The sequence below is a fragment of the Astatotilapia calliptera genome, chromosome 20 (assembly GCF_900246225.1).
Source record: "Astatotilapia calliptera chromosome 20, fAstCal1.2, whole genome shotgun sequence".
Lineage (NCBI taxonomy): Eukaryota > Metazoa > Chordata > Actinopteri > Cichliformes > Cichlidae > Astatotilapia > Astatotilapia calliptera.
The window spans coordinates 28,531,030-28,555,742 of NC_039321.1; the positions used below are offsets into that span (position 1 = coordinate 28,531,030).

At 42.9% G+C, this 24,713-nt stretch overlaps 1 protein-coding gene across 16 annotated transcripts in view; it reads left to right on the top strand.

Moving 5' to 3' along the window:
• The window catches only part of huwe1 (HECT, UBA and WWE domain containing E3 ubiquitin protein ligase 1), a 50,889-nt gene extending 30,610 nt beyond the window's left edge, over positions 1-20,279 (top strand). For 10 of the 16 annotated variants that reach the window (XM_026154019.1, XM_026154016.1, XM_026154025.1 and 7 more), the window contains 34 exons: positions 105-277; positions 357-496; positions 672-747; positions 1,345-1,443; positions 3,644-3,771; positions 3,855-4,014; positions 4,399-4,627; positions 4,740-4,918; positions 5,009-5,098; positions 5,530-5,690; positions 5,814-5,856; positions 6,664-7,029; positions 7,213-7,423; positions 7,707-7,831; positions 8,881-9,101; positions 9,231-9,622; positions 9,745-10,405; positions 10,521-11,235; positions 11,366-11,454; positions 12,664-12,820; positions 12,944-13,076; positions 13,216-13,430; positions 13,535-13,770; positions 14,748-14,850; positions 15,053-15,202; positions 15,301-15,546; positions 17,013-17,130; positions 17,224-17,364; positions 17,450-17,737; positions 17,907-18,012; positions 18,177-18,294; positions 18,557-18,738; positions 19,126-19,316; positions 19,411-20,279. In XM_026154019.1, the coding sequence (XP_026009804.1) occupies positions 105-277; positions 357-496; positions 672-747; positions 1,345-1,443; positions 3,644-3,771; positions 3,855-4,014; positions 4,399-4,627; positions 4,740-4,918; positions 5,009-5,098; positions 5,530-5,690; positions 5,814-5,856; positions 6,664-7,029; positions 7,213-7,423; positions 7,707-7,831; positions 8,881-9,101; positions 9,231-9,622; positions 9,745-10,405; positions 10,521-11,235; positions 11,366-11,454; positions 12,664-12,820; positions 12,944-13,076; positions 13,216-13,430; positions 13,535-13,770; positions 14,748-14,850; positions 15,053-15,202; positions 15,301-15,546; positions 17,013-17,130; positions 17,224-17,364; positions 17,450-17,737; positions 17,907-18,012; positions 18,177-18,294; positions 18,557-18,738; positions 19,126-19,316; positions 19,411-19,513 (6,745 nt within the window). In that variant the 3' untranslated portion in view covers positions 19,514-20,279. The other 6 variants (XM_026154029.1, XM_026154026.1, XM_026154030.1 and 3 more) reach the window with 6 other exon arrangements.
• The last annotated feature ends 4,434 nt before the right edge of the window (positions 20,280-24,713 follow it).

Below are 24,713 nucleotides of genomic sequence, written 5' to 3' on the forward strand. Positions count from 1 at the left end.
GAGTAGTTCTGTTTCAGAATCAAGTTGGTTTTTCAGCAGTTATTAATACTAAAGAAATTAATCTGAAAGGGCTCCTTATTTTCCCTTTGTGTCCTTTGCTTTAGTCCCAACATGGCCAACACAGTGAATGCTGCCTTGAAGCCACTGGAAACTCTCTCACGAATTGTTAACCAGCCTAGCAGTCTCTTTGGGGGCAAGGGAGGCTCCAGCAAGAACAAGACTGAACACGACCCTGTGGGCACTGCCAGGGACAGCAACAGCAACACTCAGGACCAAGGTATCCACATGAGACAGATGAAATGCTTTAATAGCCTACTTTTCAAATGTATGATGCTCATGTGGGCCATCTGTTGTAGGAGAGTCGGGTGAGGCAGAGCCAGTGGATGGCAGCCACAGGGTCCAAGGAACAGACACTGATCTGATGGATGGAGAAACTGAGGGAGATGCAGTGGTCATTGCTGGCCAGCCAGAGGTTCTTAGCACACAGGCTATGCAGGTAAATAATGTATTAACATTGCATTACACACAACGCACACAATAGCTCAAACTACACTCAGATCCCCTGATCTGTAACATTTGTAATTAAAGGTCAGCACATAAGTGTGTGGATACCCATTCATTTTGTGCACCATGTGAAGGCTGACTGTGTATATCATTTCCTTTCCATGCAGGTAGAGAATGAGTTGGTGGATCTGATTGATGAGCTGTTGGAGAGAGATGCTGGCACTGTCAACAGCACAATTATAGGTAGGCAACTGGATTCATTTCAGGGGTGACAGTGAGTGTTGCTGGGCAATGAAAAGTATGGAGCAGTTCTCTGCACTGCTTGTGATAACTTAACCTTTCTGTAATAGGTGTAGGAAACAAGTCAGTGCATTGAAGCATTGGGGCGATTGTGGCTCAAGAGTTGGGAGTTCGCCTTGTAATTGGAAGGTTGCAGGTTCGAGCCCCGGCTCTGACAGTCTCAGTCGTTGTGTCCTTGGGCAAGACACTTCACCCGTTGCCTACTGGTGGTGGTCAGAGGGTGGCGCCAGTGTCCGGCAGCCTCGCCTCTGTCAGTGCGCCCCAGGGTGGCTGTGGCTACAATGTAGCTAGACATCACCAGTGTGTGGATGTGTGTGTGGATGGGTGGATGACTGGATATGTAAAGCGCTTTGGGGTCCTTAGGGACTAGTAAAGCGCTATATAAATACAGACCATTTACCATTGAAGCACAAGCAGTGTTATTTATTTATTTATTTATTTATTTATAATTATGTATGATTTCAAACTGAGTTCACTCTTGATTACAAACAGGCAGAACAGCCCAGAGCTGATGTAGCGTTTGTTTGTTCTGTTGATTAGTTGGACGCAGTGGTGAAGATGAATCGCAAGAGGACGTGTTGATGGATGAAGCCCCCTCCAATATTAGCCAAGCATCAACTCTTCAGGCCAACCGGGAAGGTACAACATTTTGACAAAATGAACAGTTATAGATATAACTTCTGTTCCCGTTCAGTCGATTCACTCGGTACAACACATAAGTACGAGATATCACGCCCCTGTGTGACCTGGGGAATGTTGCCATTCCCCTGGTGGAATGAGCTCTCGCAGCCCGGGGGCAAAGCGAGACCCTTGGTACGCCAGTGATATAGCTTCTATAATCCAGTGAGACAGTCGCTGTTTAGACAGAGCTCTACCTCCTGGCTGGATTAGCAAAGCAGACAAACAACTGGTCACATAAACGCACATTCTGAGTGCACTCAATGTCGGTATGTAGCACATGCACTGCGCACAAAATGCATCCTCCTCTGCTCCTTAGATGCAAAAGAAATGGAACAGAAGCTGAAATTCCATTGAGCTGTAAGCTGCAGGAATGACCTTTGGCATTTAGGCACAATATGATTTTGAAGCCATCAGGAGAGAACTGTGTGCAGGAGGGATGCACAGACGGAGCATGAAGGTCAGAAACCAAAGCGAAAAGCAATGCAGTCTTTTATATGAAAGAAATTTCACATACTCAACGGGTTCAAAGGGGGGGCAGCAAAGGGCTTCTAGCACCAAAGACAAGTCCCATTCAGCGACACTGGACCTAACCATGGGTCTCAGCTGGTGAACCCCAGCTTAAATATAAACCTTATAAACCTTAATTGTAGAAAACGAAAGGGCCTTATCCAGCAGCTCCTTAAGTAATGTCAAAACATCCACAATAGAGCTTGTGGATCTATAACAGTCCTAGTCGTGATCATAGATGCCATCATGCCCAAAAACCATAGTATCATTTGGAAATGTAGTCTGCATATGAGCTGAAACTGAGCGAGGCTGCAATGAAACAAAGCCACTATGTGCTGCGACAAATGTGTGTGACTGGAAAGCTAGCATATTTCCAAACCGAGGAAAGAAATCTGCTAAATGTCGATTAGCGTTGGGTTACTTAACTTAATCCCTGGTTCTTTGATAACAGAGTGAGGTGTTTTTGAAAGTTCATAGAGAAACTCAGTGACAGCTGTGTCGCTCTGGAGCAAGCGACAAGAGCCCAGTCATATAGATGAGCTAGGATGCGGACGCCCCTCTTTCTGAGGGGGGCTAATGATGACTCTGCGCATTTGTTAGGAGGCACATTTGACTTGACCTTGTTAAGGAGAGGCGTCAGTGGGCTGTCTGCAGGAACCAGCGACTCTAGCTCTCCCAGGCACATCGCCTATAACGTCTAGAGCAAGGGTGTCAAACTCAAATACACAGTGGGCCAAAATTCAAAACTGGAACAAGGTCGCGGGCTAACGTTAATATTTATGGAAAAAAAAAAATCTTCCTCCAGATTTAAGAATGAATCTCTTCTTATGGACTCAAACAAGTTTTGCTGAAAAACTGAATATGGAACAAGCAAAGCTTAATACTAAACAGTATATATATTAGCTGTATAATACTAGTAGGCCAGCTCTAATAGTAATTTGGTATGGCTTCGCGGGCCAATTGTAATTAGGCTGCGGGCCAAATCTGGCCCACGGGCCAGAGTTTGACACCTATGGTCTAGAGCATAGTGACGGGGCTCATGACGCGGACAGTGCCAGCCTGAGCATGATAGATCTTGTTCAACTGCGATGCGGAGAATCTGCAGTGCTTGGACAGCAGAGTTGCAGGGTCACCGACACGATGATTGTGGGACAGGGCCAGGTAATCAGCCAGGAAAGACTCCATAGGAGGTGGGTTAACAAAGCCAGCCTCCTCAGCGCCTTCCAGCTCTATGTACTGTCAATAGTAATGCACAGTGACGCGTTTCCATGATGCGGTTAGCTTGGAGACAAATTCTGGGAACATGGCTAGCACCACCAGGGGCAGTTAAGCTAACTTCAAGCAGCAGACAACAGAGCTAACAAGCAGCAGCAAGCTGCAACTATGCAGAATTGTTTTAGCGAGGTGAAGAGCATAACAGCTGAGGGATGACTGATGTAAAGGGGTATATGTGCAGGCAGGGTCATGCACATGTCATCACAGGTCATCTGTGTGCCTTTAAGGAGTGAATAAAGGTTTCTCTAGCTAGGACACGTGGGGTGTGATATCTCATACTTATGTGTTGTACTGAGTGAATTGACTGAAAGGGAACACTATTGTTCTGTTATTTGTTGAGATGTACATGTAAAGTATTGACGGGCTCTTCCATCAGACTCCATGAACATCTTAGAACCAGAGGATGAGGAGCACACACAGGAGGAGGATTCTAGTGGCAGCAATGATGATGAAGACAGCCAAGATGAAGAGGAGGAAGAGGAAGAAGAGGAGGAGGAAGATCAGGTAGGGGTTAATGCAGTGAAGCTCGTTAAAAAACCTTGATTTTTCTTTATGTTTAAGATTTATTTCCTGTACCATTTGTTAAGGATGATGAAGAAGGAGATGAGGATGATGATGATGAAGGTTCGGAGATGGAGTTGGACGAAGACTTCCCTGATATCAATGCTGCACCACACATTCGCTTTGAAAGGTTTGACAGGGATGATGACCTCATCATAGAGTTTGACAACATGTTCTCCAACAATGGTAAGCGGGATAATCTGATAGTTTTTGTAAGGTCACGTAGTTTTCACGCCCTTAATCCCAAAGGAGTCCTTTCTAAGCAAATCTATTTTTATTTTTTTGGTATAAAATTGAGCTTCCTGATTAACAGAAAAGCTTCAGTTTGATACACGTACTGATGTTTCTTGCAAAAACCACCAGTATGCAGAATAATAATTACACCCGTTGTGCTGATACCAAAATGTTTAGCTCTACTAAGTGGTCCTGTTCAGTAGCTTGTTAAAAATAACAAATCATAAGATACAGAAAATGTATTTAAATAAATTTTACTTTTCATGAACGTTTTTAGGTTTATGCTAGAGGTTTCTCCCTAATGTCTGCGTGCTGTGTTCTGTTTTTCTCTATCAGCTGACATCCCTCCTTCCCCAGGCAACATCCCTAGCTCCCACCCACTGATGGTGCGTCATGCTGACCACGGATCCCTCACCCTAGGTGTGGCAGGCACTAGCAGCCGCTTGGCGCAGGGCATGGGCCGCAGCCAGCGAACACTACGTCAGCTCACTGCCAACAGTGGACACACAATCCATGTCCACTACCCTCATAACCGTCAGCCCAACCCTCCACTTATCTTACAAAGGTTGAAACCATGTTTGTTTATGTGGCTCTATTAAGCAGCTCCTGTTTTACACCAGCTTTCTTTGTCTGCCTGAACATTAAAAAGGCATTTCCTTCTTTTCTTTCTTCTTCAGACTTCTAGGTCCCAGTGCAGCAGCAGACATTTTACAGCTTTCCAGTTCTCTGCCTTTACAATCACGTGGTCGCGCCCGCCTTTTGGTTGGAAATGAGGATGTGCATATCATAGCTCGTTCTGATGATGAGTTATTGGACGACTTCTTCCATGAGCAGAGCAGTACTGGAGGTCAAGCGGGTATATATTACCATAGACTTCAGCGCATTGTAGGGGTCGGGTTTATTATTAACCTAAATGCGTAACATTTTTATCCTTTTGTTTCTTTAGGGACCCTCTCTAGCATTCCTACTGCCTTGACTAGATGGACAGATGAGTGCAAAGTGCTGGATGCAGAGAGTATGCACGACTGTGTTGCAGGTAAACTAGAGGTTTCTTTTCAGTGGTAGTAAGGTAGTCATATGATTAATGAAAACATTTTATGACTTCTTTTATTTATTGTGTGTGTCATCTTTTTGGTACCTTCAGAAAATATTTATATTCCTGAGAACTGGACCATGAATAATTTGGATATGGTAGTCAAGTGGTTGGACATTCCCTGTTAATTTCAGACAAATCTATAGTTAGCATATAGGCTTTTTATTGCATTTTATTTAAAGACAGCAGTTCACATAGTTGTGATCTGATTTTTAGTGAGATGGTTAGAATTCATTACATTTTTTTGGTGACCAGTGAAAAACAAAATGTTTTAGTAACTTGACCAAAAATTACTTTGACTTGGTGACATTTCACAAACCTTTTGAGTTTAAATTGAAAACTATTTTGATTTGAATGCCCCCATCTGCTTTTAGTGGTTAAGGTGCCTATCCTGCAGCATCTGGAAAGTCTGCGAGATGAGGAATTGGAAGAGCGCAGAGAGAAGAGAAGGCGGCAGCTAGCTGAGGAGGAAGAGTCCAAACAGAATGAAAGGAGGGCCTCTGGAGCAGAACAGGCCAGAGAACAGAGCCTGCAGGTGAGCAGATGATTGCAGTCTGTGCACAAGGATGTATTTTCAGATACAATAGTGCATGCATTTTTGGTAGATACACTCATGTTTTGTTTTGTTTTTCCTAACATCAGCATTTTGTGTCCACAGGGTTCTGGATTGGGGACGGTTAATGGTGCAGAGAACACAGCAGGTACTGACATTTATAAAGATTTTGCTTTTGTTTCTGTTTTAATGTTAAATTCCTTGACCTATGTGGATTGGACAACCCAGAGGCAAGTGGCCAGCTTGCTGTGCGTGCTGTGGGATGAGGTAGTAGTTTGTATAGTTTTAGGATCACACCAGATCTGGGAGATAACTATACAGTCTACTGTCTTTCTTATGGCAACGCCATACCAGCTCGACATCTTCATTTGTTTCATAATTTTCGTAATTTTTTTTTTGAGAATTATTGCCGCTACATTGTTTTAAGAACCTTATTCTAAATATTTACATTTTTGATATACAACATGTATATCTTTTGTTCAGTGTATTATTTTTATTGTCTGTGCTGTGGTGAGGTAGTAAGTTGTGTTGTTGTTGGGGATCAGGATTGTGCACCCCGTTAAGGAGATAACTATACAACTTACTGCCTTCCTCAGCAGAGGCCTTTGTCATCTGTTAAATAGCTATTCACCAGCTAATCACCACAGTGTTATTTCTGACATATCTGTGCCCTGATTTTCCTTTTTTGAATATTATTAACACCTTTTTGAAAGGGTTTTGAAAAATTTTTGGAAGCAGTTGTGTGAATGGAAAATGTTTACTGTAATTACATATTTTTAACAGGAACACGTGCACAAGTAGCTGGCAGATATAGCAGAAAAGTGATATTAAGATGCAACAGTCATGTTGAGGCATTGTCAGATATGTAAATTGTTTTTAAGACTTGAATCTATTCAAATAAAAATAATTTAAACTGTCCCTTTTCTTCACACAAGTGTTTCTTTGAATATTGCAGAGGGTGAGCAGGCTCAGGGTGGTACTGTGTCATGTCTGGATCCACCCAGGGTTTCAGAGGGCTTCCTCACTGCCCCACCATCTGGAGAAGTCACTCCAACCACACCTGCTCCTCATGAACAGGCCTTAGTCTCGCTGGAGACTGCTATTAGTCAGCAGGTCCACCAACCAATAGCTGACCTTTTACTGGCTGAGTCGCATGCTAGCTCACTGGCTGCTTTGGCAGGGGCTGGCCTTCCACCCTTGTCGACAGCCGAGAGGCCAAACAGTGAAGCGGAGGCATCTCAGATGGAAATGTCCCCAGCACCTGCAATCGGTGAGAGAGTCGGAGGTGGTGGTGGAGGAACGTTGGATGAAGGCAGGGAAGGTAGACTAACTTTGAAAACTCTATTTATACAGACTGGCTAACCGTAAGGAAGCATATTTGTAATTTAAATAATGGTATAGAAGCTATCATAACACATAATGAAACCAAGGAATTTAGATGTAGTGCATTAAATGATCAGATAACTTCCTAGCCCGAATGATAAGCTCCCTTTTCTTTTCACAGCCTCTCTAAGTCCAGACATTGTAGAGAACTCTGAGCCTGCAGCAGCTGGTGTGTCACAACTGGAAGGGTCACCAATGGATACCAGCAGCCCTGCCTCTGCCACCCAGGAAGAAGCTGCCCCCAACCCTGCCCAGCCCACCCAGCTTTCTCAGGAGCTGTCTGGAAGTGGGGAAAGTGGCCTGACTGACAGGCAAACTGATGCAGAAACTGGGTGGGTAGAAACTAGAAGTTCATTACTGACCAAGTCTCTGTTTAAAAGCAGTATATTCTGCCATTTGAACCTCTTGGACTGATGTTGAGGAAGTTTGACAGAAAAAAAATCACGGTCTATACGTATCTTTAAAATTGTTCCAACCTTTTGTTAAATTTCCACATAGGATTCAAAAGGCATCTCATGCAGTTAGAACTTTGAGATCAATAGATGGTGCACATAATTTTGATAGCAATGATAGTCTTTGTTTTTTTGTTTTTTTTGTTTGTTTGAATATGTGCAGCTCTACTTCTGTTTCATCTCCTGGGGAAACTATGCCCAGGAGTGACAGTGCTGACAGCCAGTCTCAGGCCATCCAGGAAGAGCCCCTTCCCTCTACAAGCAATGAGGAGGAGGATCCACTTGCAGGTAAAGTACTCTGCTACTTCTGCAATTGTTAATTGTCATGCCTCAGGAATACCTGAAGGAGATTTGATTACATTTGGTTTAAATGTTCACTTGGATGAATTGATGAGAATATGGTAGTCAGAGGTCCATGTTAACATTAACCTCACAATAATGTTTTTGCCATATTACAGTCATTATGATTACCTCAGACATATCAATAATTTGATGACAGTTTTGACATTTTATTTCTATCTTTGCTGGAGTAATTATAATGCTTTGCAAAAAACTGTGTTCTGGTTGTTTTTGTGACCATATTTCACATTTGGTCAGATACTGATTTTTGCTGCTGCTGCTCCTTGTTGATGGTAATCTTTTGTACCCTCTATTTAATTCCTGCCAAGTCTTCATTGAAACTTGAGATACTTGAATGTAAACTGCAATTTGGATGGTTAGTGGATATATGACTGAAGGGTAGAATCTCTGCGTATGCCACCGTCAGACTACGTGACATTTTTATCTGTTGTGATGGTTACTATGTCTGATTGGACAGCCATAAAATGTTGGATTTATTGATTGAGAGACAACATATTACACATTGCTCCCCAATCAATCATGACTTCTATCATTTATTGATGTGTGTGACGTCATTGGAAAGGAGTAACTAACTAGCATGTTTAAGATAAAAAGTAGTAACCAAAATAGTTTGTGAAATGCTGGCTCTTATTTTAATCTGTTTTAGTATTCCATCTAGCTGCTTTGTTGTCATCATTCTGGTTTATCGTGTTTATAGTATTACACAGCTTAGTGGTATGAAAAACATCAGTGTGTTTGTTTTGGTCAGGTGCCAAAAGCGATACAACCTTCATGGAAGAACCATAAAAATTCTAATGTGAAATTTTGGACATATCTTGCAAGAGGAGCCCTTTTGTTGCCAACACAAACAGATGCTTTACGTTGCCTGGATTGGTCGCAGTCTGGCTGATATTCTGTAGTGAACCCTGCAATAATAAACTGTATAATATTAATTGTTTCATTTTGGGGGTTTGTTTTGTTCTACTTTGTGATGGCAGGCATCAGCCTGCCAGAGGGTGTAGATCCCTCCTTCTTGGCAGCTCTTCCTGAGGACATCCGCCGAGAGGTGCTGCAGAATCAGCTTGGCATCAGACCACCCTCCCGTCCTCCAGCTGCTACAAGCTTGCCATCCTCTACTGCACCTGTATTGGGAGGGCCAGGGGTTACAGAGGTCAGCCCTGAATTCCTGGCAGCATTACCACCTGCCATCCAGGAGGAGGTGAGAAGTTATGTTTTGTTTTTTTTTTTAATTGCGTGAGTAAGCAAAATGCTTACTCATAGATATTTCGAACAAAAGAAGTCACTGACAATTGGTTCTATTTACTAAGCATGCCATTGGTTGTCTTAGGTTCTTGCCCAGCAGCGAGCAGAGCAGCAGCGTAGGGAACTAGCCCAGCAGCCTCCCCAAGGAGACACACCTTTAGATCCCGTAACTTTCATCCAGACACTGCCATCAGAGCTCCGTCGCAGTGTTCTTGAAGACATGGAGGACAGCGTGTTGGCTGTCATGCCTCCAGACATTGCTGCTGAAGCTGCTGCATTACGTAGAGAGCAAGAGGCACGTCAGAGACAACTGATGCATGAAAGGCTTTTTGGTCATAGTTCATCTTCAGCCCTCTCAGCCATCTTGCGCTCACCGGCCTTCACTAGCCGGTTAGGAAGCAATCGTGGCGTCCAGTACACCCGACTGGCTGTGCAGAGAGGAGGGACATTTCAGATGGGTGGAGGAACAAACCACAGGTATAATAACAGTGATCTAATTTTTTGAAATGTTTTCCTTTTTAAATAAAATGTCGGTTTGGCATTTAGGAAATCTTACAGAAGTTTTGACAGGTGACATACTGTTACTACTTTTTCTTCAGACCATCCAGTTCAAGTGTCGACTCCCTGTTGCGTCTGCGTGGACGATTGCTTCTGGACCACGAGGCTTTGTCCTGCCTGCTGGTTTTGCTGTTTGTGGATGAACCGAAACTCAACACCAGCCGTTTGCACCGTGTGCTCAGGAACCTCTGCTACCATTCTCAGACACGTGGGTGGGTCATTCGCAGCCTGTTGTCAATACTCCAACGAAGCAGTGAGAGTGAGGTATGCGTGGAGACCTCACGTCTAGAGGACTCTCGCGGCAAGAGGACCAGCCAGGGAAGCTGTGGAGGAAAAGGCACAGCCACCTCGTCCCTCTCCTCATCTTCATCTTCTTCTTCTTCATCCCCAGCTTCCTCCTTAGAGTTATTGAACAGGGTGGAGTCTCGCAGTTCCAGTCAGCTTTCCTGGCTCTCTGTTTCTATGGATGCAGCATTGGGTTGCCGAACAAACATTTTCCAGATTCAGCGAGCATCAGGTAGGAAGCACGCTGACAGGCATTCAGCTGGAGGCTCTTCAAGTTCTGGGACATTGGGAGGTGTGTCAGCGGGTGCAACGAGTGTCACATGTGCTGGAGGTGGAGGCTCCACTGTTCACATCCACCCACAAGCTGCTCCAGTGGTCTGTCGACATGTGCTGGACACACTTATTCAGCTAGCCAAGGTGAGGGTTTAGCTATATTGATCTAAATCTTTGTCCATTCTGTGTTCTAAGACTTGAAATGAAGTTGGTTACGCAAGTTATTCAGTGTCCTTTTGTTTTTTCTTTTCTTCTGTAGGTGTTCCCCAGCCACTTCACGCAGCAGCGTTGTAAGGACTTGTCAGCTTCGTCTTCTGACCTAGACTCTCGTCTTTGTTCAGGCTCCTCAGGAGGAGGGGGTGGAGGTGGAGGCTCTAGGTCAGGGTCACAGTCTCAGACCAACCCTAATGTCTCCAACACCCAGAACTCCCTGGGGTCTACTGCCTCTACCCTCCAGTCTCTAGGAATCTCCACCGATTTTTGGGACCTACTGGTCAAGCTTGACAACATGAATGTCAGCCGTAAGGGCAAAGCCTCAATGAAGACGGTGCCTCTAGGTGGAAGTGCAGAGGCAGAGGGAGCCCAGTTCAGCTTGGAGACCTCTCCTCTAGGCCAGCTGATGAACATGTTGTCCCACCCTGTGATCAGACGGAGCTCCTTGCTCACTGAAAAGCTGCTGCGCCTGCTCTCCCTCATATCCATTGCCCTCCCTGACAACAAGGCCACAGAGGTGCCTGCTGGACACCCAACTCCACAGGCTCCTAACCCCAACACGGCAACCAGCTCAGGAGCCACAGCCTCAGTCACAACACAAGGCACCGCCGCAGTGGGCGCTATGCAGTCCACTGTGGCAGGCCCAGGGGCTTCTGTAGGAGCTGTAGCCCAGGGTACATCCTCAGGGACAAGTATAGCAACCTCTCAGACATCCTCTACAACAATCTCTATACCCACGTCCACTGGAACAATCTCTACAGGTAGTGGTACTTTATTCCTGAATAAAATGTGATCAAATCTTACATTTAAATCTTACAATGCAAGAGATTTTATTAGAAAATGATCATTTTTATTAATGAAAATGTTTTTTTGTTTTTTTTTTCAAAACAGGAAAACAGAGGGGTGCTGTTAGCAATACAGAGAGTGAAAAGTTGGCTTCCACTGGACTGACAGAAAAACAGCTTCAACTGTCTGTGGAGGTATGATGAAATGATTTAAAGAAATGTTGAGGGGTTTTCCAAGATATTTCTCTGAATAACTTCTAAGGGTCAATTAAGGCAAGCTTGTTGGTAAACGGAGTTAAGTTGAAGTCAGGATACATTTAGTTTTTTGGCTCAAAACTAAAATTCAGTAATATTTTGCATTAAGTAGCTCTAGATCAACAGGCATTTCAGTTTTTGAGGCAAGGACTTCAGATATTGAAAACACATTTTTCTTTTAATATCCTGTTAGTGGAAGAGTTGCCTGATGTTTGCGATTCTCTCGTGGCAGAGACACAAATGTTAAAACACATTTTAGGATGTTGTTTAAAAAAAAAAAGCCTGTCTTCTTTTTTCACAGTCTACAGTAAATTCTTCAGTAAAAATGTGTTTTAAGAAGTAACAAAAGTGCAGTGGTTTGTCTGTTAAACACTATTAGGGAAAAATAAAATGCTGGACTCCCAGATAAATTAACCAGACTACTTTGAGAATGTTGACTGTGTTTTCTTCATCCAGAATTAAGAGTAGATTATTATGGCTGGATAATATTACTTTATGTGAGGAGGGGGGAAAAATCAGAGCAGAAAAGGGTTTTTTTGTTTGTTTTTTTTTAAGTCAGATTACATAAAAAATTAAAAAAACAACAACTCTCAACTCCTTTCTTGTGACCTTTGTGCCAAAGGTTTCTTGGCATAATCGGTGTTTGGGTAAATGGGTGAATGAGGCAAGTTGTGTAAAGCGCTTTGAGTGCTCAGAGTAGAAAGTGCTATATAAGAACCAGTCCATTTACCAAATATATTTGTAAGCAGCCATCAAGGAAGTTTTAGTGCTGTCCTTGGGTGTTAGTGCTGGCCAAGATGTTCAAGTAGGCCAGGGAACTATACACAGCAATCGCACTTGTCAAATACATGCTTGGCTGCAGTACGGACAGATCACCTCATCTGGTTACGCCCTTATTGGTAGCTTTTTGTGTTTAGGAGCATAAACAGCAGCTTGTTCATGACAGTGTGTTCTTGGAACCTGGATTCATGCAGAAGTAATGCAGCATAACATGTGTCGATAGTTTTAGGAAATTGTCTTACTGCTTGTTCATAATGATCTCATTTGTTAAGATGTCTTTAAGTCTTTATATATTTTTCTGTTCTTTGTTTTCAACATTTATTTTTGCAATGATGTGTTTTCACAAACGATTCTTTTCCTCTGCGAAAGGTGTTGACATCTCACTCGTGTTCAGAGGAAGGTCTGGAAGATGCAGCTAACATTCTGCTGCAGCTTTCTAGAGGAGATGCTTCCACCAGAGACACTGTACTCAGACTGCTGCTTAGCGGCGCAAGACATCTCGGATACACTCTTTGCAAACAGATCGGTAGGTTTTGGGGAAGAGCGTAGGTGCCAGTTCATATTCCTGTTTTCAGTTCAGTGCAGTTTTTTTTTCTTTACAAACTTTTGGAACATTATTTTTTTTTTCTTTTTTCTTTTTTTTTTAAAGGGACATTACTGGCCGAGCTTAGAGAGTACAATTTGGAGCAGCAGAGACGGGCACAAGCTGATTCACATTCCCCTGACGCACCTCCCGAGGATTCCTCCATATCAGCTAGACTGAAGGGCAAGATGACAAGCAGGTTAGCTCATGACAATTCTCATCGGTCAGTGGCATTATTTTGTCAGCATAGATGACTGGCAGATTAGAAAAAAAATATACTCATTAAATTTGCATCGTAATGATGACTATAAACTCCTATGCCTTGTATGTGTCTGTTGATTGGGACACAGGTTTGACGGGTCAGAGAGTGTGGTGATTGTTGCGGCACAGAAGCGCACTCTTGGGGGACGTGAACTGCAGCTTCCTTGTATGAGCTCACTAACATCCAAGACATCAACACAGAAGTTTTTCTTGCGAGTGCTGCAGGTTATCATCCAGCTCCGTGAGGACACAAGGCGCGCCAACAAGAAGGCCAAACAGACAGGGCGCTTGGGTAAAAAACATGCTACATATACAGTGCTTTCTTGGTTTTTGTGTACAATATAGTCATCATGTCTCAATGATTAAAACCCCTTTCTTCCATTTGTGACTGGCAAGGCTCCACCAGTTTGGGCTCAGCAAGCAGCATCCAGGCTGCGGTGCGTCAGCTGGAGGCCGAGGCTGATGCCATCATCCAGATGGTGAGAGAGGGGCAACGGGCACGTCGGCTGCAACAGGCCCCCCCACCCACCGCCCCTTCTGCCTCTGCCGCCGTCGCTGCCGGATCCTCAATGGCTGCCCCACATCCTCCTGCTGGGGCTGCTGCCCCTGTTGGCACGGCTGCTGCTGCCACGGTTAGCATGGGCTCCACTGACAGCAGGCATTCTTACTCACACAGTCAATCATCATTTTAATGAAAAGTCATCATTGACTATGCGGTGTGACCTTCACAGTGAATTTATTCATACTTGGTGTGGTGGTCATCAAGATACATACTATTAGTCATTTGCCTTGAATTTGCCTGTTTTGGATTTGGACATTTTAATCTATTAGCCAACCCATTAATTATATTGCACATGCCTTTAAAAAGTAGGAAACTCCAATTCTAACCTTTGTATTGGATTTAATTATTTGTAAACACATTTTACATTCACCCTATAGTTTGCTACTTCAAGTAATTTATGCATTGTGACATCTGCTTTGCTGCTATGATGAACATTGACAGCTCCAACAGAGAGACAGATGGGCCAGTGATTCATTGCACTCTTTATCATTCTTTGCATTGATGTAGTCTAGTTTTGATGGTGCCTAGATGTGAATGTGCTGCCTGCTCCAAATGGTTTGATTTGTTTCACTGAAGTCGTCTGTTTGCTGGCTGATGTTGCTTCATGCTTTTGGCCCACCCTCCCCTTCCTCCCGCCCTCCTTTCCTTCCTTACTTGCTGTGTCAGTGGATCATGGGAATGTCATTTTGCATGACAGTCTCAGTCAAGATTGAACACTATTAGGGATGCTCTGATGTTCTTGGCCAATACTGTATCAAAAAAAGACTGGATGAGTGTATTCTGTATATACTATTTAATTTTCAGCCTATTAAAAATGTAACCATAAATGTACCTAAATTTGTTACACAAAACAGATAAATATTAGTCACTGCTCTATTGGCCAATAGCTCAGTTTCAGTAAACAAGATGATTATTGGCAAATAAATCTGTGCATCCCTAATTATTTCCAAACAAGCCATCATGTCAATCATTATTTTGTTTTGTTTTTTCCCCCTGTTGTTCACATTCTGTTTCTGCCTCTGGTTCTGCCTGGTTTATTTTCTGTAGTCTGAAGGCCAGTCGGTTTCAGAATCCCAGTCAGCACAGAGAGATGATTCTCCAATGGATGTGGACCAGCCGTCTCCTCTAGAGCAAGACCCTGCACCTCTGGGTATGACTCACAAGCATCCTGTTAATTATACCTTAAAACACTCTCTGCTTTACTGTGATTTTTAACAAGCAGCTGCAATACAGATAAATACGTTTTTAATCACAGACTAGAGAGCAGTCTTGTTAACAGTCAAAATGAAATGTACACGACAGCTGACAGCAACGTTGATGCAATGATTCGGTCTATACTGTAACTTTATTAGATGAAGAAGGAAATGGTCAATCAGAGAGTGAAGAGAGACTTCCAGATCTCCCTCTGCTCAGTGAGCAGCTGTTGTTGGATGAATTATGGGATATGCTCGGGGAGTGTCTGAAAGAACTAGAGGAATCACATGACCAGCATGCCGTCCTGGGTAGGTGGAAATTCAGAAATGTACTTACTGTGATTTTTATATTCTACTAATTGCTATCAGGGATTAAGTAATATGTTCTCCTAATGCTGTTTTCCCAGTTCTCCAGCCTGCTGTGGAGGCATTCTTTCTAGTCCATGCCACAGAGCGAGAGAGCAAACCTCCTGTGAGGGATACGCGGGAGAGCCAGCTTTCTCACATCAAAGATGAACCTCCACCACTGTCTCCAGCACCTCTTACACCTGCCACACCTTCATCTCTAGACCCATTCTTTTCCAGGGAACCATCCTCCATGCACATCTCTTCAAATCTGCCACCAGACACTCAGAAGTTTCTCCGCTTTGCTGGTAAGCCTAAAATATTCAAATAAGGAGAATGATAAAGCTTTGTTTTAGTTTTCTTTTTTTTCTTTCTGGCTCTTGACGAAGGCGGTCACACTTTTCTCCTCTCCTCCTCTCCCTTAGCTTCCCTGCTTAGCCTCTTGTGTCCTTGTCTAGTCTCGTGGTTTTTTTGTATTACTTTCACTGGAATGCTCTCACAGTCTGTTCTTTAAAACCTACAAGAGGAATTATGGATTTGATCAACTGGTCCCTGAATGCAATTGACACCCTTTTCTCAACGAGAAGCCTGGGCTCGGGTGAGCCTGAGTGTCCTGGAGGGACTTTCCGTGCCGGATACACGATGGACGGGTGGCATAACTGGAGGGTCGTGTGCCTGGCGGGACTGTCGATCGAAGACGCTGAAGATATCTACCTATTCGGAACCATGATAACAGGGTTCTTGCTGATTGGAGCTGGCTTGGCCCTGACTTATCGAAGAATTAAGAAAGCGGAACCAGCTGTTCAAACCCCCACAAGGCTGCCCGCTGGGATTGAAACGATGAGACGAGGCGTGAGTTCTCAAAATGGGCTCATTGAGTGCAGCACAGATAAGATCTTGGAGAAGCTTGTGGCTGCCGTGAACACTCAGAGCTCTTATTCTGAGCGCAAATTGGATCACATCTTGGAGAAGCTCACTGCGGTCGAGTTCTCAGAATCGGCTCTTTGAGCACGAGAACGACAACATCACAGAGCGTAATTTTGATAAAATCACGGAGAAGCTCGCAGCTCTCCAACGGAAGATTGAGAGACCAGTGTCGGACTGTTAGAACTGCTTTGAAATTCATACGAGTTGTTCGCACTAAAGTAAAAACCACCATCACTTCATGCAGATACCACTTAGGCGCCAGCTGTGATCTCAAGGCTAGAGCTGAACAAAAACACCCTGATAACAGTCTGTGCTTAGACTGTTCTTCCTATCCTACGCAAGGCCACCTGGGTTGGCTGGAAGACACTCATCCCCCCTCCCCCTCCAAACGCCTTCGACGCTTATTCCCTTCCGATGCAGATGGTGGATCAAGGAGACCAGCGCATAGGCTGCAGGCCCGGATGCACTGTCTACACTGGCTGTCTCTCACCCTTTACCCATCCTTGTTGCTTGTCATGTGTTTCTTTGGTGTATTAAGAGTTTTTCATGTGCAGAGGTGTTTTTTTCTGTTCTCAAACTGATCTCTTGGAATTCAGTCTGGGGGGGTATTTTTTTTTCTCCTTATCTTTCCTCATGTTGTGCATTTTCCATTGTTATACCTCTCTGACCTGTCTTCCCCATGTGATGTTTTTGTGTAATGTATGTATGGTCAGAGGGTAAGATGGCGCCGCCATTGCGCTGGCAATGGTCGGCAGCCTTAACATGAAATTTGCCACTCGTGGGACTAATAAAGGTATCTTATCTTATGGTATATGTTCTAATGGGAGTCCTTACTCTTTATTTCTAGAAACTCACCGCACAGTACTTAATCAGATCCTGCGGCAGTCAACCACTCACTTGGCCGATGGACCTTTTGCAGTACTGGTTGACTACATACGCATCCTAGACTTTGATGTTAAGAGGAAGTAAGGAGAATTATCTTCAGCTTAAATTTTGTACTTTGAAGTGTTCCTTTTTTTCCATCGTTGACATGCTGGAATTTTTATTTATCTCTGTAGGTACTTCCGCCAGGAATTGGAGCGGCTGGATGAAGGCCTGAGGAAGGAGGACATGGCAGTACATGTGAGGAGAGATCATGTGTTTGAGGACTCGTACAGGGAGCTGCATCGTAAGAGCCCAGAGGACATGAAGAACAGGCTGTAAGGCTTCATTGCTCTTTCTGTCTATCTGCATGTCTCCTCAATTCAAACCCACTCAACTTGATCCACTCACCTTCCCTTACAGGTACATTGTTTTTGAAGGGGAGGAGGGTCAGGATGCTGGTGGCCTGCTGAGGGAATGGTACATGATCATCTCCCGGGAGATGTTCAACCCAATGTATGCCCTGTTCCGCACTTCACCAGGGGATCGTGTCACCTATACCATCAACCCATCATCGCACTGCAACCCCAACCATCTCAGCTACTTTAAGTTTGTGGGTCGTGTTGTGGCTAAGGCAGTCTATGATAATCGGTTACTGGAGTGCTACTTCACCCGCAGCTTCTACAAGCACATCTTGGGCAAGAGCGTCAGGTATTTGAGCTACTAGCATTTAAACCCAAGTGACCTAATTGTCGACACGTTGCACCAGTTAGTGTAATGATCTCAACAAACCCATGCCTAGTTAAATACAACACTAAATGTTGTGGCAACCGGAGAACCAGTCAGCAATAATATGATTACATTTCTGTGATATTCCTAGGTATACAGACATGGAAAGCGAGGATTACCCATTCTTTCAGGGCTTGGTTTACCTGTTGGAAAATGATGTTTCCACCCTGGGCTATGAGCTGACATTCAGCACAGAGGTTGGTGTCTATTCTTTATGTATTTTTTTCTGTTTGATGGAATTTAATATGTTCCTTAAAGGTTCGAAGTTCTCATAGAAGTGCTGTTAAGGTTTAATTACCTGAACCCTTAAAAATGCTGCTGCTATCTAGGGCAATGTTTTTGACTTTGACTGTATGTGTAGGTCCAGGAGTTTGGGGTATGTGAAGTCAGAGACCTTAAACCAAATGGAGCCAATATTTTGGTCACAGAGGAAAACAAAAAGGAGTATGTGCACCTGGTGTGCCAGATGAAGATGACAGGTGAGTTTTTTCTTAATACTAATGCTGCATCAGTGAAATTAAATGCTAAAATAATTGGTGTAGGCAAAAACAATAAGTCATCAGCAGATGCCATTTTATTGCCATGTTAAACCAGCATATAATGCAATCTAAATGATGCCACTAGGTGGCAGCACTGCAGCAGCATTAAAGATGCAAAGTTGAGCTACAACCATACATTATTGAGAGATGCTTTGAATTTTCAGGTGCTTAACTGAAAAATAAACAAATTCTCACTCACTAGGTGCAATCCGCAAGCAACTCGCAGCCTTTCTTGAGGGTTTCTACGAGATCATCCCCAAGAGACTGATCTCCATCTTCACTGAGCAGGAGCTGGAACTGCTCATTTCTGGCCTGCCAGCTATTGACATCGATGACCTCAAGGCTAACACTGAATATCACAAGTACCAGTCCAGCTCAATCCAGGTAGGGATGAGGAAATGTTTGCAGTGTTTTTAACTGTTTGGTAAGATATGTGCACGATTCCTCCTGGAGGACTTAACAAATACACTAGCATGCAGCTGAACAGCGAATACTATTTATTTTTTTTGTTAATATGATGCAGCTTGAACTTAAGTTTCCAGCTGCAGAAGTGATGCAGACACATTTGATTCGATAAAGCGTTTCATTTGAACTTTCACACATAGCGCTGAATATGATTTGGGAATATTGAAAAGCCTTATAAATTATCTTAAAATGTTTCTTGACCACAAGACACTTGCATATTGCTTAAGAATCACATTTTCTTACTATAACTGAAACAGAAATGTATGTTTGTAACTCGGATAAATTTTTTTTCTTTCTCTCCTTTAGATTCAATGGTTCTGGAGGGCCTTGCGGTCATTTGATCAAGCAGACCGGGCCAAGTTCCTGCAGTTTGTCACTGGCACATCCAAGGTTCCCCTCCAGGGTTTTGCAGCTTTGGAAGGCATGAACGGCATCCAGAAGTTCCAGATCCACCGTGATGATCGATCCACTGACCGCCTGCCATCTGCTCACACTTGGTGAGCATGTTGAAAGTTGATATGGCACAAATATTTGTAGATGGTTCAAAAGAGCAAAACTTTAAAACTGTAATGTTTTGTTTTTCATCCTCAGCTTTAACCAGCTGGACCTTCCAGCCTACGAGAGCTACGAGAAGCTGAGACATATGCTGCTGTTGGCCATTCAGGAATGCTCCGAGGGATTCGGACTGGCTTAAACTCTGAGACTCTTAACACACAGACATGCATACACTTAATTTTAGGTTTGCCTACTCCTTACACATTCACATTGATAACCTTTGAACGCACACACATGCACACACCAACATAGACATTACTGGATTACTTGTTGAATGGCCTAGACTTGCTGGTTTCTATTCCACATAAAACAGATAAAACCAGCAAGTGAAATAGACTGATTGACATTGCGTACAACACAGAGAGCCTCATTCTGACACTGTTGTGTCTCCCTTCCCAATTTAATGGCAAATGCAAGAGGGGATTCAAAGGATAAAACATGGACTAATATAAGAGATGTTTTCTTCATTTAGTTTGATTTCTCTGTACAAAAGGTTTGGGAGTTTATTATGTTCAATCTTTTTTGTTCTCTGGCTGTGTAAAAAACAAAAAACAAAAAAAAGATTGTTTGAACAGGATGGTTATAAAACCTTTGGGGAAAAAATGTTGGTGGTTTCCTGTTGCAAATTTGTGACCTCACAAGCTTTGATGACGGGGAACATTTTTATGAGGGGTATATGAACAACTTGAAAAGTTTTGGAGCTATTCACAAAAATGCACTTTTCAAAGTTTTGTGGCATTTTTAAGGATGGTACAAAAATGAAGAGAAAACCTGAAGGAGATTTAAAAAAGAAAAGAAAAAAAAACATTAACCACATAAACTCTAGAGTATTTTTGGCTATTAAATCGCTGACCCAGCCTTGAATCAGAGTGGAATAACTACATGAATAAATGCATAAAAATGCGTTCATTGTCTCTTTTAACAGTGTTTTAACCACTATTTGCAGCAAATTAATTCCATCAAAGATGTCTATTCATAATTCTACTTAGCAGTTGAACAAACACAAAAAAAATTGTTGCCAGTCCGACACTCTAGTTTGTGTAGCACGAGTACCAAATCGAACCCTTGCAATGCTACGAATCAGACTGACTGTTGGGAAAAAAAAAATCACTTAAACATGTAATAACTGATGCCATCGTGAGCAGAGTGCCTGCTGGGTAAAGGGATCAGTTGGAACCAGAAGAGGAGCCCAGCTTGACCCAGTTTGGCCTCCATTCTCAAACCTGTGTGTGGTTTTCATTACTGATGAAAGAGAGAGACAACAAAACGATGGTATACACACATTTTCACCTTCACTGTCAGATTGCCACCTTTCCTTGGTTTTAACCAACCTGAAAACGTGATCGACTTGTGTGTTCAGTTTTGAAGTCAACCTGACCATTGTTGGTCCTTTATCTTGTCGTTTTGCATCATCACAGAGTTTATTTAGGTTTGTCGTTACTTAAATGGGTTGTGTAGTCTAAACAAAACAAATCTGTTATAAGTTTAACTCTCATCGTCATTGCATGGTCATATTTAGTATGAGTACAAGGAAACTGTAGTCCTCTCCCACATCGGTGCTGAAATAAGACAAGCAAAACACAATTTCTGGAGTCTAGCAGCTTTGGTCGTTTAACAGTTAAACGTGTTGACATACCACATAGCAAAAAAACACAATGGGCACAAATTGTGTAAGTTTTTCTTTTTAGTTTAGACCATTTCAAACCACAGGCTACCCAGAAACCAAGTGTGTGAATTGACTCAAGTCCAAAATATTACTGGAAACCAGACCGCATCACCACAGCTGGACAGAGAACTGTACACCAACACTTAATCTCGAGCCTTTCTGCTCTCTGTGTGCTACTCACATGTTTTCATTTGTTTTCTTATTGTCTTACCTCAGAACCCCCCCCCCCCCCCCTCCAAAAAACCCTCCCAAAAACTGATATTACACTGAAGTAAAAGTTATGGTAAACGATACTGTTGATGATTTAGTGAGAAAACTTAAAAATGATTCAGTAGCTTGAATAACTGTTTAGCTTGGATTAATTTGACTTGTCAGTCTCTGATTATTGTGGAGGGATTTTGGCCCACTTTTCTTTGAAAAATTGCTTCGCTTCATGTACAGCCATTCATTCATTCATGTACAGCTCTCTTGAGGTACTTTCACAGCATTTCAGTCTGGATTCACTGAACCACTGCAACACCTTGAGTCTGTTTTTTATTTCATTTCCTCTCCCTCACAGTCATTACGTTGTAGGTATGGCTACAGTGCTTCGGATCACTCTCATGTTCTGAACCATTATGGGCCACGCTTTAGCTGTCAGATAGGTGGCCTCACGTTTGACTCTGGAACACTTTAATATTCATCAGAGTTCATTGATAACTTGGTGACTATAAGGCTCTCCAGGTCCTGTGTGCCATCACCCCTCTACCACGGTGCTGACACCAGGTATGATGTGCTGATATGCTGGGTTTGGCTCTGTGCATTTCAGAGGTTTTGGGGTTTCTTTAGATGCAACTTTGCAAACCTAAACCGTCCGGTGACAACTTTCTCTTAGCAGCCCTTCAGTCTTTTCGTAATTGTACTGTCATAAGCTTTTAATATTTAACACACTCACTGAGGCCTGTGGAATCTGAGGTGAAGCTCTTGGGCTGGGAGATAAAAAGATTGGGGCATTGTTTCAACACCCAACTGAAAGCTCACGAATAGCAAACTGCAAACATGTCTTTTAGAGATGCTCACGATCTCTTATTCTAGTGCAACATCTGGCTACTGTTTAGCCTCTTAAATCCTATGGCAGCAGTAAGGATGCACAGAGTCCTGTGAATACTTTTCTTTTCACTTGACTGTCCCTTTTTGTTTTAACAGCCGCACATCACTCTGAATTACCAAAGTTTAAACTTGTGATATTTGCTCTGGTGCTTTGTGCTATTTTTTTTTGTTTTGTTTTTTTACTTTTGTTTGGGTTTTCCTTAAAGTCAATTTTTTTCACAATGCTGAACAAGAAGAACAAAATCGGATGTCTCATTTCGTGTTTACGAGGACATCGTGCCAAATACTCAGTCGCTGGAACAGAGCAGCATCTGGTCAGTCTGTTTTTTCTAAATATGTTCTAGTGCTTGTAATTTCCTGTCATTCCCATTATCTTCTGCTTTTCTAGGATAATTCATGCCTTGAACCACACACTTATTCAAGACCTTTGAACTCATGGACTTTTCATTCTTAACTCTTAAGAATAACATCTTAACATCCCCAAGTTCCCTTCTTCTCCACAGTTTTTGTCACATCCACATTTTAGGCTTAAAAATATGTGGTTAAATATTCCTTGTAACACCCTGTTATTAATTCAAAAGAGAAATAATCTAATATCACCATTTACTTTCAGAAAAGTTTTTAGTCACAGTACCAGCGTGTTTAAGAATATTATAAAAGTGTTCCCCCCCAATGTGGCTGAATTTCAACAATTCTGCAGAGATGAGCCAAAATTCATCCACAGCAAAGCAAAAGACTCATTGCCAGATGTCCCAAACACTTGATTACAGTTGTTGCTGCTAAGCATGGCCCAGCCAGTTTTTCCCCCTTAATAATAAAAACCTTAATTCAGAAACTGCATTTTGTGTTTAATTGTGTCATTTTTGTCTAATATTTAAATTTCTTTGATCTGAAACATTTACCAGCTTAACACAAACATACCAAAAATAGGAAATCAGGAAGGGGGCAACACTTTTTCACACCACAGTATCTTGTTCTGCTTCCTTGGGGTTCCCTGCTGCTCCTCTAAACCCCTCGCATGTCTGCACCTGTCGTTCCCTCCATTTCTCTCAGTAATCCCCTGTGTATCCACCTTCTTTTCACTGCTCTCACACGCCAAATTTGTTCCACTTCAGGACTCCTACAACACCAGAAATCGAATTGAACCCACCCACCAATGTTTCTTTGACCCTCCCCCCACCTCAGCTCCCGCCACAAACCTGCACACGAGTGGTAGAATCGTAAGCGTTCATGTCTGATTTGGTGCGTGCTGAGGCGTGATAAATGAAATTACAGTGCTGTCATGCAGGGATTTCAGAGCCCCGCAGTAAGACCTGGTTTTACAGTACAATGGCCGGCCACATCTCCTGCATGTATGAAACACAGATGCCATTTTCCATTTGCCACACTTGATTCACATTCTGTAAGCATCTGTTGCTTTGTTAAGGCTTTGGTTTCCAATTAAATGGTGGGAAACTAATTAATGCTTTCAGGGAATTTGCCTGGCAGAAGATTTCAGTGGGCTAACTTCTCTGCTAACCGGGGGGATATTTGATTTTTCTTGAAGAAAAGATGTTGCACCTCTGGCTCAATATGTTTCCCGTAAGCGTATATTAGGGATGAAGATGTCAGCAGTGCTGCCAAATGAGCTGTTGCAATGCATTGCGCCGGCACCTCCACTGGGTGGGGATGATTAGACTGTGCAAGACTGAACAAGGTGTTGCCTGTTCTCCATGTCGGTGCATTTTGTTTTATTTCCATTTCATGCTCTGGAAGTGATTTAGGGGTGACTGTTGTGAGAGTTTAAAGTGTGTGTGTGTGTGTGTGTGTGGTGTGTGTGTGTGGGGGGGAGCATCTTGTGCTGCCAGTCTGCAGTATGGCAAATTCAAATTTCACAGTTCTATGTTGCACTTTGAGAAACAAAATACCCTGTGATTGTTTAAAAAGACAGCAAAAGACCCCAACAAACTACATCATGTGTCGACTGTTTTAAGAAAAGAAACTTTAAGTTAAAGCACGTCAAAAGAAAAAGTGCTCCCTCCTCATCAGTGATAGTGGAGCTGAGGAGGAAATGAATGCCAATGGAGTTCATTAACGATGTCTGTGTATGAGCCAGAAAGCTCTCAGCCTAATTCATTTTACTGCTGTGGAATAAATCACAATATTTCTGCTCTCACAGATAAAAGGTTTTCTTTCAGTACTGAGCCCAAACGGGCAGCGGGACAAAATCAGTTCATTAGAGTAATTGGTTTAACGTTTCTAATTACCTAGAGATATTTATACTAAAGAAAACTCAAGACTGTGCATAACCCTTTCTTTGCAGAATTAATCAGCCATTTATTTCCAAATCAAGGGTTTGATGATACTCTGAGGTGCCACAAGGAAAAGCGAGGCTTGAATATTCATAATCAATAAACTCTGGCTTTGTTTGCAGTGTGAACACTGTGCTAACAGCTCACCATTAAGTTGTGCATTAATCACTGGGTAGGTGTTCCAATTGCAAAGTATTCCAATAGAAAGTTTTAAATTGAGAAAAATTACTTTCTTTTTTGTCATGTTTATCTCTACGTTCTGAACTTCTTCCAGCTGGTGATGGGAACACTGT